The sequence below is a fragment of the Podarcis filfolensis genome, assembly GCF_964270895.1.
Source record: "Podarcis filfolensis genome assembly, chromosome: 5".
NCBI classification, from domain to species: Eukaryota; Metazoa; Chordata; class Lepidosauria; order Squamata; family Lacertidae; genus Podarcis; species Podarcis filfolensis.
The window spans coordinates 85,393,415-85,410,084 of NC_139608.1; the positions used below are offsets into that span (position 1 = coordinate 85,393,415).

General features: G+C 43.3%; 1 protein-coding gene across 4 annotated transcripts in view; it reads right to left on the bottom strand.

Annotated features, from left to right (window-relative positions):
- Window positions 1-3,869: 3,869 nt before the first annotated feature.
- SEC24C (SEC24 homolog C, COPII coat complex component) overlaps window positions 3,870-16,670 on the bottom strand; it is a 39,260-nt gene continuing 26,459 nt past the window's right edge. For all 4 annotated transcript variants that reach the window (XM_083615538.1, XM_083615537.1, XM_083615536.1 and 1 more), the window contains 10 exons: window positions 16,347-16,463; window positions 14,237-14,407; window positions 13,149-13,245; window positions 12,828-12,973; window positions 12,487-12,625; window positions 10,577-10,695; window positions 9,520-9,699; window positions 7,613-7,804; window positions 6,490-6,579; window positions 3,870-6,147 (listed from right to left, as the gene is read on the bottom strand). In XM_083615538.1, coding sequence (XP_083471664.1) covers window positions 6,007-6,147; window positions 6,490-6,579; window positions 7,613-7,804; window positions 9,520-9,699; window positions 10,577-10,695; window positions 12,487-12,625; window positions 12,828-12,973; window positions 13,149-13,245; window positions 14,237-14,407; window positions 16,347-16,463 — 1,392 coding nt within the window. In that variant the 3' untranslated portion in view covers window positions 3,870-6,006. The remainder of the gene's footprint in view (window positions 6,148-6,489; window positions 6,580-7,612; window positions 7,805-9,519; window positions 9,700-10,576; window positions 10,696-12,486; window positions 12,626-12,827; window positions 12,974-13,148; window positions 13,246-14,236; window positions 14,408-16,346; window positions 16,464-16,670) is intronic.

The window sequence follows — 16,670 nt, forward strand, 5'->3', positions numbered from 1 at the left end:
GCAGAATTAAGAAGGCCACATGGCGAATTGTGCAAAAAGAAATGCACCTTTGTGAACAGGAAAAAAATGTTTCCCAGGAGGAAAATACACTTTAGAAATAAATTCGTTTCAGTTGTCATTGTTCCCAACTCCATTCAATTTCCCATAGGAAGGAAATGCATCATTGTCAGCCTAATGAAACAATCACTGTAGGAATTGTAGTCCCTACAAATTATGGGAAGATGCAGTATCATAAAGTGCACTGTTCAAAACATTAAACTGTATTTTAGTCCATAGAGATGTAGTTATTTGTGTACTGTTTAACTGATAGGCGATGTGAATTCATGTTGTAATGTCAACTATGTGTTGTATAAAATGAAATATATAAAAATAACAAAAAGACTCTACAAATTAATGTTGAATATTTATGAGTCCAACCATTTATGACTCTTAATGTTAAGCCTTGTTGACCACGTTCAAAGTAATTTAAGAAACACACACTTTCTGAAATGACCTTACAGCAGCAAATGAAACAATGCCAAAATCTTATCTGAATTGGTCTTTCCTTGATGCCATTAAAAATGTAGTCTCCAGAGTGAGAATACCATATGAATATTATTTTTAACTTGTCCCAGAACAACAGCTCTGGCACTGGTAAATCTTTGCATACTCTACTTGCTATTCATAACACTAAAAGAGCCTTGAATTTGTGTATTTAATCCCAAAATCTCCCCTGGTGTGGTTCATTCATTACTGTGACTGGGAAGGCTTCATCCTGATCAAAGCTCTGCCAGTAATCCTGCAGCCACACTTACCTTTCCCTGTTAATATCGAGAAGCATCCAGTTTGGTTTAACCTCTCTGCTGCCACCAGCTGTTCAGAATTTCATCAGGTCTATGTGCCTCTTTTTAAAAACAAAACAAAATTGAATATCCATGCCCGCAAATTTTTAAAAAAGGAAGTAAGCAATCTGTTCGGTATATATGATTTGGCAGGGGGTTGACAGTAGAGGGGAAAAGATTTAAAAAGATAAACAGATATTACAACACATAAAAAGTTAATACATAATAAACTCCAGGATGTTTTTTGGCGTTTTATAGCTAGAGATGTGGTTTTGTAGTTAGGGTTTGCATGAAAAACTTGTGGTTTCAAGCATTATTTCTTTAAGTGTAAAGCTTCAATCGTTTCTGCAGTGGTCCTGGGTTGCTTACTGTTGGAAATAGGACAATTAGTTCAGCCAACATCTCAATAGTTTAAGAAATTACTTTCGTCGTGCCTGCAAGTTATTTTTCTGCAGTCATGGAAACCTGCTTGAAAACAAGTTATGTATTCAGCCAGGCATTTTTCTAAGAAGCAAGATCCCATGCTACAAACACTATATAGTGGTACCTCGGGTTACATACGCTTCAGGTTACAGACTCCGCTAACCCAGAAATAGTACCTTGGGTTAAGAACTTTGCTTCAGGATGAGAACAGAAATTGTGCTCTGGCGGCACAGTGGCAGCAGGAGGCCCCATTAGCTAAAGTGGTGCTTCAAGTTAAGAACGGACCTCCGGAACGAATTAAGTACTTTACCTGAGGTACCATTGTATTGACAAACAGGAACTTGGCTTCTTTACAAGCAAAATGGCAAGGAATTGAAAGGCCTCAACAGGTAGAAACATCAGAGCATCTTAAAAGTGTTTGGGGCATTTGTCTAATGGGCTATTATTTGTAATAACCAAGGGGGGGTGTCATGCGTGTTTGACATCTCATGTGCAACACGCAACATCGTACGACTGTCACAAATGCTGTGCGACCCAGGGCAACATCCAGCCAGACCACATGGCATCTCCAAAGGCTGTAGAGAGACAGCGGGGAGGGAAGGAGTGGGCAAGTGAGGAAGGGCTCCGTCTCTTCTGTCCCCACGAGATTGGGGGGACGCAGCCACATCCCAACAGACTTTTTTGGGGGGCTGAAGATGCCTCATCCCTATAGAGGCGGCACCTATGCCTTATATCCCTGAAGGCTGAGATGACTTCTGTGGCAAGTAGCATGTACTATCAGCCAGTATTGGCTGCTAAGAAGCCAAATAACCCATTTCCAAGGTCTTCTTGTTAAGCCTTCTAATAAAAATTTCAGAAACAGATTTCCTGAAAGACCAACTGCCCTTGTATATGCCTTTAACAGCACTTAAATATGGGGGGAAACTACTCATGGGACAGCACCATACATATCACAGGGTAGTGATATGGATTTCTCCCTGCCATATAAGAATCATGCAACAACCAACCAGCTGTTTCAGATGTCTTCTGACAATTTATATTTTTGTCACCTGTAAGACTGGACTGTGTTGTACGTGCCTGACAATTCCGAATTCCTATTTTATCTACTTTTACGTGTTTTTATATTGCCGTTTTACAGGTTTTGAGGGAGGAAAAATTGCCGCTGTGGGTTAAACCACAGAGCCTAGGACTTGCCGATCAGAAGGTCGGCGGTTCGAATCCCCGTGACGCTCGGTCCCTGCTCCTGCCAACGTAGCAGTTCGAAAGCACATCAGAAGTGCAAGTAGATAAATAGGTACCGCTCCGGCGGGAAGGGACCCCTGACCATTAGGTCCAGTCGTGGCCAACTCTGGGGTTTCGGCGCTCATCTCGCTTTATTGGCCGAGGGAGCCGGCGTACAGCTTCCAGGTCATGTGGCCAGCATGACTAAACCACTTCTGGCAAAACCTGAGCAGCGCATGGAAATGCCATTTACCTTCCCGCGGGAGCGGTACCTATTTATCTACTTGCACTTTGTGCTTTCGAACTGCTAGGTTGGCAGGAGCAGGGACCGAGCAACGGGAGCTCACCCCATTGCGGGGATTCGAATCACCGACCTTCAGATCGGCAAGCCCTAGGCTCTGTGGTTTAATCTACAGCGCCACCCATGTCCCACAGCATGAGACCACACCCAGTATTTATTTCCTAAGCAGCTTTGTGAATGAGCAGGAATTTGAAGCTAGGTCTCCCCAGCTGTAGTCCTATACTAACTCTTATACTGCAGTCTTACTCACTGTTTGAGGGCGTAGGTGGGAGTGAATCAATGGGAATATTTTTGCCGCAAATGAAATACTGCTTCTCAACATAAAACGTTGTAGCAACCTGCTACCTTTTAAGCCATACCTTCCTTCCTTGCTATGTTGCATCCTTGGGAGCAAGTTCCATTGGATCTAGAATGTCCTTATTCTGAGCAGACCTAAACAGGATCATATGTAACTTCTTCCTCTTACTCTCAAACACAGGCAGCTCCCCCAATGCAACTAACCTTGAGGCTGAAGCAGGCCTGTTGAGATGATGCTTGAAGACTTAACTTTTAAGGCACACCAGCAGCAGAACTAAATAGTGAAGAAAAGCAAGTAGCAAAAAAGGCAACTGGATAATGATCGCGGCTGTGGACAGAAAACCAGGATGAATTGCTAACTCTCCAAACAAATCAGGAATGGATTCCACTGTAGAAGTATTTTGATGCTCCTGTGATTGCTTCTGGACTTGGAAACAATGGGAGCAACAGCCGACATGCAACAATTATTAACAGTAGCGGCAGCAATATCAGTGATTTAAGAGAAATAAACCTCATTTCTATTTGAGCAACTACATAAGAATTATGCAATAGCACACTGACCAAAATGGGCTATGAAGAAAGTGCAAGATCTTCTGCCATGATTGAGATCAATCTATATTCATGAAAATAGGAAGCTATGGGGGAGCATCTTTTCAAGATGGTGTTTTCATTTTATGAGAAGGCCATGTATGCTAATATGTTTCACTGCATTTCTAGCAGGAAGTGAAGGTCATACGTGTTGAAAGCTGAAATGTGTTTAATCCAGAAAGCAAAACATTATAAGCACCTTACGGAATTCTTTCAGATATCGTTGCAAATAACAGTTTTATTTGCCATGACGGAACTTGATTGAGTCACCTGCACACCAGCTCTCTCTCCCATCCCCAAAATACAGGGCTTGGAAAAAAATAATCAGTATTTATTTACTAACAATGACATAAAATACATCTTCATATATTTTTATTTCTTTACAAATTAAAAGATGCGTTGAAAAAAGTGAAGAAAGATTTATGATCGTATATTTTCTTTTATATTAATTCTAGAAATTAGTATTCTGGAAGTCCGGTTGTGGAGTCTTGGGGAGCAAATCTCTTCACTGGTTTAAAAGATTTCTAATTTTTTTGGTTGGAGACAGTATGTATGTTTGGCAGGAGGAGGGGGGGGGGTTAGCCACACTTGCAAATGTGTTTAAGACTGCTGAGAAACTCACTGAGGTGTGGCCAGTTAACAGTTTTTGGGATACTCCCCTTCACTGTGTGATGAAAGGGAAGACAAACTAGCTGCAGTAGAAGGAAAAATATTTACAAACACACACGCATACACACACTATAGTTCAAGGGACTAGAAACCACACTCCTGGATTATTTAATCTGTCATGTATATAAGGTTTCAACTTCAATTTTCAATGGCAGATGGAATAAATGCTTTACTTATATTCTGTCTTAATCCATCATTTGTCTAAGCGATCTACCTCCCTGCTTTTCCTTTTTTCACGCTTCGGTGCTGCCGGTTCCCCAAGTACATTCTGGGCACTGCAAGAATTCCTAAGTGTAGCATTAGAAACAAAAGGTTAGTGTCTTTTTAAAAATGAATGAGCCCTTTGACTCCTAGAGTCTCAAACTCATCATCTTTCTGTCTAATACAAAGCAGAATACTTTCTGCTCAGCCTTGGAGAGGTCAACCATAAGCCTGCTTGATTTGTTGTAATAAGACCACAAGCAGGCTTGCCACAGATATCCTACACTGACGGACTAGTAAGAACTGCCCAGATTCAGCCATTTAAGTGCTGCATGACCAAAATTATTCAGAGCTACTAAAGGTTTGAATTTCAGAATACATTAGTGGCATGATTTGAACCTTACGTTATGAATATGAGCAACTCCTTCTGCATTGGTGCTACAGGACCTCTCAGTGCTTCTTGGATACAATTCAAACATAGACTGTCTCTCCAAGCAAACTCCTGTGTTGTGTATAAACACAACTTTTTCAAAGTGATAAGAAAGGGAAAGCACGGCCATCTCCTTTGAAAAGGATATTCCAGACAAAACCCTACCGCGTGAATGGAAAGAGGCAACAGACCACCAAAGCAAGAGGACACTGGCAGAGAAAGAAAGAAAGAAAGAAAGAAAGAAAGAAAGAAAGAAAGAAAGAAAGAAAGAAAGATGCTGTTTTTCTCAAGGGGTGGTGGAGGCAACACCTGTTTATACCAACCCCGAATAATTTCACTTTCCCCAAAACAGCACCTGCTCATTATCACTCACTTATTCCAAGGCATATCCACACAGCAAAGCAACTACAGTGAAGGCACACCTACCCTGCTATTTTCCCTAACAGCTCAGGTGTTTCCTAGAAGATGCCACTGTATAACTCGCTTACAGTATATTGCTCTCTCCACTTATAAACGAAGGTGTAAAAACCCCCAGCTTGGCTGCTTTATCAATCTCCTACTCTTTGGTTGAACAGGGCCTGCCACCTTCCACTCCCCCCCAAGCCCGCCCGCCCCCCCCAAAAAACTGGCTCCTTTTCATACAGTGTATCACATGCACAAACTTAACACCCACTGTGTGGTTCTGAAGAGCAATCACCTTTTCACCTGATGCTTAATCTTGTATAGTGAAACTCAAATAACATTTGTTATAACAGAACTGGGGGGCTGGGAGGCAGGAGGTACAGATACCTGCCAAGCACAAGAAGAGGGCACAGGTCCAAGGCCTGGAATCAAATAACATTCCCACACCCACCCCTATAGCTGATGTTTCGTCTGTCCATGCCTCACTTCTTCAAGGGGTTTTGGGAGATGCTGAAACTGTTTATGCACAGTGTATTAAAAATTATGGAATTGTACAGCTTTCTGTATTGTCCTTCTCGAAGGAGCTGGGCCCATTCATCAGGCGGTTAGTGAACGTAGAAGTGTCAGTGCTGGAATCCAGCGCATCTCCAGCTCTAGCTCAGCAACTGGCGGATCTCCTTGTGCATGTGACAGAGGAAGTCCACATATGAAGCGCCCCCATTCATGCTCTTATCTTCCACCAAAAAGTGTTTGAACAGCAAATCCAGTTTGTCTTCCTGCTTGACAACCATGAGCTACAAAGCAAAAGGAAAACGTTAGTAAGATGTTAGAGAGTGGTGCCTTTGGTGCAAAGTATTAATGGAACCTTGGAAGTTCTAGCATTGGCTAGCTATGGTTTGTGCAACCAAACAAGTTTCCGACACGATATAATGAAGCCCCGTTCTAATCTGCATAGGGAAAACACTGTTAGAACTCACTGTGGGGTTCTAGGAACTGCAAGTACTACGGTATTGTGTTATTTACGTTCCCCCCCCCCCCAATTATTCAAACATAAGTTTCATATACATTACTTGATGCACAGAGATTACAGAAGGCAACAATTTAAAAAAACCCAATCACAAGCAAGCATCAATTACCTTCATATAGCGTGATCTTTGAGACTGGAACATATCAATGACAGACCGTACTCTCTTCGAAAAGGGATTGTCCAAAACTGGCAGCACGCACTGCAACACAGAGTTAAAACATCTCACAGATGATCAAGAACCACTTCAAAACATCCATTCGCACATGGGCCAGCGGAGTTATTTACTAGTCACAAATATGTCATAATCAATTGAGGTACTAAAGAGCTAGCTTGGATCTTCTCAAAACTAGCAAGAAGGAATATTCCCAGTTCAGCACACACATAAGTAAAGGTAAAGGTACCCCTGCCCGTACGGGCCAGTCTTGACAGACTCTAGGGTTGTGCGCTCATCTCACTCTATAGGCCGGGAGCCAGCGCTGTCCGCAGACACTTCCGGGTCACATGGCCAGCGTGACAAGCTGCATCTGGCGAGCCAGTGCAGCACACGGAACGCCGTTTACCTTCCCGCTGGTAAGCGGCCCCTATTTATCTACTTGCACCCAGAGGTGCTTTCGAACTGCTAGGTTGGCAGGCGCTGGGACCGAACGACGGGAGCGCACCCCACTGTGGGGATTCGCACCGCCGACCATGCGATCGGCAAGTCCTAGGTGCTGAGGTTTTACCCACAGCACCACCCGCGTCCCTCAGCACACACATACACACACAAAATGATGAATGAATCACAAAAACCACCCTGACCCACATGTAGAAGAGCTACCCAACCTTGCCGAAACTCTTTTCACAGCACTGCTCACTCTTACCCATGATTTGGGAAGTGCCACAGCTCAGTGGCAAAGCATCTGCACTACACGTAGAAGCTCCCAAATACAACCCCTGGCATCTCAAGGTAGGGCTGGGAATGCCCCCAGTCTGAATCCTGGAGAACTACAACTAAACAATACTGAGCTACATGGAGCAACGGTTTAGGTGTGGAATTGTAAGTAACTGATCTGTTCTATCTACTGTGTTAAGGAGTCAGAAGACAAACCAGAGAGTTGGGACCCTTACACAGGGCTGGTCCCATTATTCAGAATCTTGCCAGATCTTTTGGGGGAAATCCTGCAAGCAGAAAGTTAGGCAGCACCCTGAGAATGAGGAGAAATCTTCTTGTTGCCCAGCATGACCCCACTTACCATATTGCTGCTGATTTGGCCAAAAGATGCCACTCCAAAGAGGTTCTGGATCAGCCCTTGCTGAACATTTGCTCCTACCCACAAAAAGATGTTCAGCCCATTTTCTAGCAGATATATGTCACCCTTGGAAAGCCGCTCTTCAGAGTTTCTGATTGCTGGTGGTAAGGAGTCACTGTTGGGATCTATCTTGGTCTGTAGATATAGAACTGGAGTCACTGTGCTGCAGGACATTTGCAAGTTCACAACAATACTAAACAGGATGGACGGTTTTGCAAATGACCACTGAATCACACAGACTGGGACAGAACGTGGCAATCGTTGCAAAACTCTCAGAATCCCATCTTTTGTTTAAAAAGACATGTTCAGGAGGAGGGCTGTAATTCAGCAGTACAGTACATGCTTTGAAAGCAAATGGGAACAGATTCAACCCCCAACCTCTCCAAGTTGGGCTAGAAAAGACTTCTGTCTGAAATCTTGGGCAGCTGCTGTCCGTGACTGGACCAAGCCGATTTGCTTCATGTATTAAGTTTATATCCCACCCCATTACATGGGACCTTGGGGGCAAGTCACAACCATTTCAAACACAGTAACAACAAAACTGACCACACTTCACAAAATATATCAGGTAGAATGGCAATGTAATTCAGTGCACAAAGAGCTCCCAGGCGCATAATGGCCCACTCAGAAAGCGTGGTGGAAGAGGTGAACCACACGCATCTACAACAGAATGAGGAGGAAATAAAGATCTACACTGGGAACAAGGGAATCAAACCAACCTTACACACTGGTTGAATCAAAAGTTGTCACAGGAGGAAAAGGGGCCTGATTTGAATCATGCTAAGCAGTTGCAGAGCCCAGGAGACCCAGCCTACGCCATTTCCTCCCTAGGGGTAGGAGGAGACCAGCAGTGCCTAGGGAAATCCCCAGAGTGGCTGGGGAAACCCAATAAAACTGTTGTTGTTGTTGTTTGCCAAGAGGCTGCTACAGAGGCTGCATGGCTGCTGAGGTAGAAGATCTGACCTCCAGAGAATGTGCCGCAGCTGTTGCTGCCACTGTGACTTTGCCAATGTGGCGGTGGAATTGGCAGCAGCAGAGGCAATGCATTCCTTGGAGCCCAGATCTTCTGCCCCTGACAATCCTGCTGCCCATGACAGTTGCCTCATGGGTGGGAAAGAATATTCCATAGCTGGGGTGCTATTGCTGAGAAGTTCTCTGGTGAGCCACGGATCTCCTAATCTCATGCAACAATGGCACTGCCAGAACAGCCTTCCCAGCTAACCTCAAACCTGGCCAAAATGATATGGGAAAGAGGTGCTGCCCCTTCAGACACCTGCCCTAAGTTGTGAGTAACCTTTACATTGGCAGACCTGGTTGAGAATATGACCCAATTTCCCTGAATCAAGGGGATGCAAACAGGGCTCAACAATTCTTGGCTGGTGTTGGTACACAACCAAAAGTTGTGGTCTCCAGGATGCTGACCTTCCCCTTATTAGTGGGCTTGCACTGCCTTCCTTACATCCTGCTGCGGTTCCAGGTTTACAGCTGGAAAGTGTGGCAGAGGGATATTGTGTGGTATCGCACAGGAATCACAGCTCCTTGTTCAGACACTCGTGCCCAATTTCCCAAGACTACTAACAGGCTGAGCTCAAGGGTAGCACTGTGCATGGAGTCTCCTGATACTCTTGCAGTACCAGGGAGAACAATACTTTTTATTTCCTTATATTGCAGGCAGCATGTCTTGACATAAACACAACTGTATGTGTCAGAGCTCCGACACAAGAAATGTTACAATTTTTAAAGTTACAAGTACTCTCAACTTAGACAAAGCAGCCTCACCCTTAATTCCACCTTATTCCATGAGTTGTATGTTTAAGCAATTACAAGTCTTCTATGTGCAGAGTGCTTACCAGTGGCAGGAGTCTGGGGTAAAAGAAAACATTTGTATCTGCCACATCCATGGAGGTGATTAGCTGACGGATGTAGGATCGGTCATCAGTGGTGACTTCTGCCCCAGGCTGAAGCACATCACTTTTCAAAACACAGTTCAGATACACAGGGAGCAGTTTCATGCATTCAGGAAGAATCAGCTGAAAGTGGTAAGAGATGAAATTAGAGAAAATCACTCGTTAGGGAAAGGGGTGGCAGAGAGAAAGAGAACTTACGAGCATTTTAACTTTGTAAAAATTGAAGAGAATCACTGCTAACATTGGCACAGATGCAAAACAGGTATGTCCAGTTTAATCCTAAAAAAAACTCAACTAATATGGTTGGCCCTTATGGCCCTTCACTTCATCAAATTTGGCCCTCTTTGAAAAAAGTTTGGACACCACTGATGTAAAAGAAACAAAACCCTCAGTCTTTAACAAAGATCAGGGTAACTACTTCAGGAGATTCTTTAATTTCTACTGCTGTATTTCAGAGTAAAACTGCAACCTATCGTAAATATCAGAAGAGACCTGAAAACAACTTCCTTGAACACTGCTTAGTACATACTGCATATTCTGTAGCATGTGGCTTGCTTATAGGCAGGGGCCTTTGAAGTAAACTGCCGTAAAAGCAAGTGCTTCTACAACCACTTGCAGCTCAAGGCATATTATGGTCTGGATTGCGTATGTTGATCGGAGATAGTGAATGGATTTGCCCCTGTGTTGGGGTTTACATGGCCTTTCAGGTTCTTTTCACCTGCAATACTATGGTGAAGTATCTTCACTATCACTGTGCTATAGTAAGATTAAAGTTATTGCAAGAAAATAACTCAGGTTCATTTCTCGGTTTCATAAAGTTCATGAAATGCAGGAAGGCTGGAGCCACTACCCTATTTCACAAAGCAGCTATCTGGAACACAGTTCTAAGGAGCGAGCCAGAAGGTTCCTTTCCATGTTAGCATCATTATTAGACAGACCACTTCCGGCTGCTCTCCCAGCCTCCCAATTCAGGATTAGTACCCCACAACCAAGAAGTTACCTGTCCGGCAGAAGAAGGGCTAGCACAGTTTTTCCGGTAGCATGCCAGTATCTGCGCACATTGATTGATCAGCGTATCTCTCACTGTCTTGACTGGATTGTTCAGAACTCCACGATATGCTTTAAGAAAAGAACAACATCTTCCTTAGAAAGTCCTATGCAAGCTGATGTAAAAAAGATTTAAATAAGTCGCCTGGAAAACCACCAACAAGGTATCTTGCTCTACTGTGGTAATATGAGGCTGCTTTGGACTGAGTCAGTCCATGGCTTCACCTAGTTAAGTGCTGTCCACTGGCTGGAAGTGTCTCCCCAAAGCCTAAGACAGACCCTTTCCCAGCTCTGCCATCAATAGATCTTTTAACTGGGGGTGTCAGGGACTGGGCCTGGGATCTACTGCATGCAAATTACATGCTTCCCCACTATAGATCATCGCGTTAGAGAAATGGGGGGGGGGGAGAAGTAATCTTAATTGCTTTGTCTTGATAAAGAGAGATCAATTGTTACTAAACACACTTTCACCATGGACATCAGTGATTTTAGCACTTATTGCTTAGCAGTTCTATTATTATTTTATTCATTTACACCCCACCTTTTCCCCCTGACAGGACTTGAGGTGGCTTACAGATAAAAAAATTAGCCTCCCCTAAGAACATAAAGAAGGGCCTGCTGGATCAGACCAGTGGTCCAGCATCTTGTTCTATGGGAAGCCCACAAGCAGGACCCAAGTAAAAGAACATTTTCTCCTCTTGTGCTTTCCAGCAACTGGAATTCAGAAGCATACTTCTGGGCACACGTATATTAAGTTCTATACCCCAGAATCTGTTTATTTGTATAGTAATGTAGCCAACCTGCACATTCTAAATGGATCATTCTTAAACAGGAAAATTAACTTTATAGATATGATGACATTTTAAAAGATGAAGGTCTTCCTGCAAAAGATGTTTCTCCCTGTCCAAATATGAAAGATATGGATGATAGTGGGAGCCATGCATTTTGTGTTTCTCGGATCAGGCTTTTTTACTTGATATCTGATTACTTCATTAAGCCCTCTTGCTTTCAATAAAAATTATGGCCGATACATTCCATGTGTTTATTTTGGCAGCCTCTCTTAAAGGCGAGTCCATGGTTTCAGGCCACACAATGATGTAATGTGGTGCTAAATCACATGCATGCTGGCAAACCGAGGGGATAAATTTGTCATAGGCTGAAATAGCTGGGAGAAAACATAAGCAAGGTTTTTTTCCTATCATTAGCCATGGTCTTAAGACACTGAGAACAGGCTTAGTCAAAGCAGGTTAGTCTATTGCCAAGTCCTGGTTAGGATGCTCTTATATGTAGATCTACCACCCACTATGCAAACTGTCTTTCACTACATTAAAAAATTGTCCAGTAGCACCTTAGAGACCAACTAAGTTTGTTCTTGGTATAAGCTTTCATGTGCATGCATACTTCTTCAGATACACTGAAACAGAAGTCAGCAGACCCTTATATATAGTTGGAGGGTGGGGTGGGGTTTTTCTCAGGAGGGTAGTAGGAGATGGGTGATTGACTCAATGAGTATGGTAAACCTGCTGATGACTGTTAACGATGGCAATTAGTCCTACAGGAAAAAGCAAGGGATAGTATGCAGATGATTAGCATATGTAATGAGACAGGAATCCAATATCTCTATTAAGACCAGGCCTCTCCATAGTTTTCATATCTGGTCTTAATAGAAATATTGGATTCCTTGCTTTTTCCAGTGTATCTGAAGAAGAATATTTTGACTTTGTCTTTAACTACATTCGCTTGGAAGGCAGCACACACCCATTTACATTAAACTATATTCACAGTACAAGAAGAATGTTCCCTCCCAAAGCTTATTGTGAATAGTTGTCTTTTCCAGGAAACTGTTACAGGTCAACCCCTTACCAAATTTGGCCAAGAAGTTGATAAGTGTGTCCGTCTCACAGTTCCTATAAAGATCAGCAAGCTGAGTGCAGCAATTCAAGGAGAGGTTGTGAATACGCAGTCGCCTCTGTCCTGCACAGCTTGTGTACAATATAGCGCACTACATGAGAGAGATTACAAGCAGAACCGTTAGCATGCGGAAGAAAGTTCGGTACCACTACGTGGGCTTCCAACAAATCTGACACAACTGCCGTGCTTAAACGGCTGAAGGCCTAAACAGCACTGAATATTTTGGGGCTAAACAAGAATTGGAATAAGGGAGGGAAAACACGACCCATTATCGCCCATCTTGTATGCATCACCTGAAGAAGTGCTCCACTTTCTTCACTAAGCTTATCATCATGTTTGAACTCCACGGTGATTGTTTTGTCACAGTCTAGGCCGGCTAATTCCACATCTGTGGTGTTGCTCATGTAAAAAGCTCCAAAGAAATCTGTTGCGCGAATACCTGGGAGGCAAGAGAACACGTGGTAAGAAATCCTTTAGAGTCCATCATTCCAGAAAGCTACCACTGAGCAAAAGGGATTGATACTGGCAGTATAGGGCACCCTAACTTTCACAGGTTCGAGCGCTAGACCCCTGCACACTCCTAAAATCCAGACAGCATCGTCATAAGTACGTACCAGTGCTTGTGCGGACCCTCATCACAGCATCGAAGCCCACTTCTTTCTGAACATCTCTGCGCAAATCGTTCAAGAAGCGTTCCTGATCCGTTTCCACCTAGCGTACACAGACAGACAGGAGGTGTCACACAAGAAGTTTAGAGGTGCCCCAGGGATATTAAAAGTGCTACTAGCCTAGGATCATCTTGCTACACTCTCTCCAGGAACAAACCCTATCCCATTAAATTAACACACAAAATATGCAAGCACACCTGCAGTTTTAAAGAAACCCATTATCTGTAAGCTATACAACGATCCATTGGCTCCCCAGTTCATTTCTGGGCTCAATTTAAAGCGCTGGTTTTAACTTTAAAAGCCCTTAGGACCTTGGGACTAGGTTACATGAAAAATGGTTTTCTGTCATGCATATATACCTAAACCTGAAGCTTCTCTTAAGAGGTGCTGTTTTGTGCCTGTTGCTGCCCTCCCCACAAAAATGAGGCAAGGTGGGTGGCTACTACACAGAGAGAACTGGTGTCAGCAATCCAGTCATGGGAGAGGCCTTCCGGAGAGGCTCACCTGGTGCCATCTTTATGGCATTTTGGCACAACGTGAAGGCTGCTTGTTTCAAACAAACTAAAAATTCTGGGCCGTCATTCTGTAAGCTATGCTTTATTTTGTACTATTAAGGTAGAAATTAAACCCATATTCAGTGTATGCTGATTGGAGGAATTCACCTGAAAGCCAAGACACTCTTCTGAAAGAGTATCACTGCAAGAAACCATTGCTCTTTCTGTACGTTTTTCATCTATCCATGACAAAATGTCAATTGAACATTTCATCATGTACAAATGATAAGTCAAATTGGACTACTGAGCCAACAGGTTTCAGAGAAATCATGAAGCAGGTCAGCGTCATTACTAAGAAACAACAAGAGAACTGTTCTTCATGTAACTGGTAAAGGCTTGCAGACGCCTAAAAAACCCAAACTGGTCCAATGAAAAAGTTAATCTAGCTTTTTATCTTCTCTCCTCTGAGATCAGCAGGGCAACTACTGTCTACTTAAATCATCTATATGGAGCAGGCATCAAATCAAAGATAGATCATACCTGGAAAAATGTGTACTTATAAAGGGAGCCACCAGTTTGATGAGGAACAACCCCCAAGGTAGCCACATCCAAATACTGATTTGGGAAAAGGAAGAGATCCACACAGCAGCCTTGTGCTACACATTCCTTGGCTAAGTTGTTATAGAAGTTTGTCTGAGGCTGAAAGAGAGTCTAGGGAGGCAAAGGGGGAAAAAGAGCAGAGAGACAAGAAATAAGATTAATAATTGACAATTTCTGATGCAGCAGGTTTACGGTCTGCTCTCTATTCCTGATCATGTGACAAAAAAGAAGCAGCAAAATGTCTAGATGTGATGTCTAGCAGTACATCTGGAACATTAAAACGTTCTACCTTCAATGATGACAATGTTGGAACACTCCACACAAGGCCAGCTTTGCAAGACCCTTGATGAATTTTTCAACCAGTTTTTAGCAAAGTTTCTTAATGTAAAATATTTTTACAGCATGCTTTAAGCTAAAGATTTACAAAGTGATTTACAACTTAGCAAATATAATAAATCACAATTTTGAAACCTAAAAAAACCTACCACGCACAATTTAAGAGCACAAAATATCACTAAAATCAGAACTAGATAAACAAGTAACTCAAGTAACCTGCAAAAGGAAGTAAGGTCCTCTACAGAGTTTTTTGATCCAGCATCTCAGGTTTTCCAAGGCTTACACTATAGTGATACCTCTGTTTTCGAATGTAATCTGTTCTGGAAGACCATACAAGTTCCGAAACATTCAAAAACAGAAAACTGACAATGGAAGCCTCAACACGGAAGTCGTGTGGCATGTTCGACTTCCGAGGGGCATTTGAAAACCGAAGCATTTACACCCAGGTTTACGGCATTCGAAAACCAAAATGTTTGTCAACGGTGACGTTCAAAAACCGAGATACCACTGGACTGCTATATTCTAATACAGCGGTCAGCACAAATTTACTGCGCCTCGGGCCGGTGTCTCCAGCGCTGATCACGCGGCGGGCCGGAGGGAGGGGGAGTGTGTGCCCATATGTGTACACAAACGCTATTTCTGGCCCACTTCCGGGTCGGAGGAGCACTGGAAATAGCTTGTGCGCATGTGCACAGGCCTCCTCCAACCCGGATGTGCACAGGAAATAACACTTGTGCATGCACACAACCTATTTCCGGTGCTCCTCCGACCCGGAAGTGGGCAGCCGCGCAACACAGCACCGGTAAGAGCGGGCAGCAGCGGTGGGGGTTGCTGCGGGCAAGATAAGCGAGTCCCTTGGGCCTTATTCGGCCCACGGGCCTTAGTTTGGGGACCCCTGCTCTAATAACTCCAGGTTATTCTTTGTTGTATGACTAATTACTGTCGTTTCTAGGATGCTACAAGGGTAGAAAAGAGGAAAGTTTAGGTGGGGAACTACTGGAAAGAGCTTTTTAAAAAAGATAATCCTGCCTGGCATGTCCTTTAAGAAACAAGCTACAGAAACCATTTTAGAATAAAACAAAACACTTTGCAAATAGCTTTGTTCTGAACTAGCAAGCTCAGTTCCTCTGCTCAGAATGGGAACTAGCAGGTCTGTGCACATCTTCCTGTTTAAAAAAAGGAAGGCTCTCTCAACAACTCTCTTTCCAAGTGCTGTTCAGAGTACCTCAAGAGGCAGAGTGAATATTCATAGTTAAATGTTAAATTTGGTTCTAAGAATTCTGCTAAAACGTTTTACATGTATAGGATTCTTTTTTTTTTCCTTGTCTGACCGCTGAAAAAAAGTGACAACACATGCTTTCATACTAACTACTGCCTCTCTTAGGAATCACCACATTTAAAAACAATCATTTCATTTTTTTGCTGCAAGTTACAGCAGGGGGGTTACAACCAATGATCTATACAGCTTTCTGAACCGGTATGTCCCTCAAATGTTGAAAATGACCACATTGCTGAGAATTTCAGCTGATTTCCAGGACAGAAAATAAGGCATGGTGTGCTTGTGTGAAATGTGCACCCTGGAAACAGGAAAGAATAAAGGAAGAAAAGCAGGCAGAGGAGTTAACAAGGAAATGTTTTTCCTTAAATGAACCCATTATGAAACCCACTGGTGAAGAAAAGCCAAATGCAACCCACAGAACACAAGCCCCACTACCTTTTCTTTATCAGTGTTTATCAGTTTCTTGTCATCTCTGTTCTTCAGCTTCCCTGGGGCCTCCGCAATAGGCAGTGATGTATGAAATATAAAGAGCTTGCCAGCGCACTCTGCTGCCTGCAAGTAAGCATACAAAAGCCATTAAGTAAGACGCAAATATAACCGAGGGACTCCGGGTTCAGCGACCCTGGGTCTGCCTTCAGCAACCATGTTCTCCAAACATACGTTGTTTTAAGATACTGAGTGCTGTCTGCTATAAAAAGCAATTCAGTTCCCCTACAAGTAGAACTAAGGCCTAAAATACTTGACATGGCCTGTCATCCA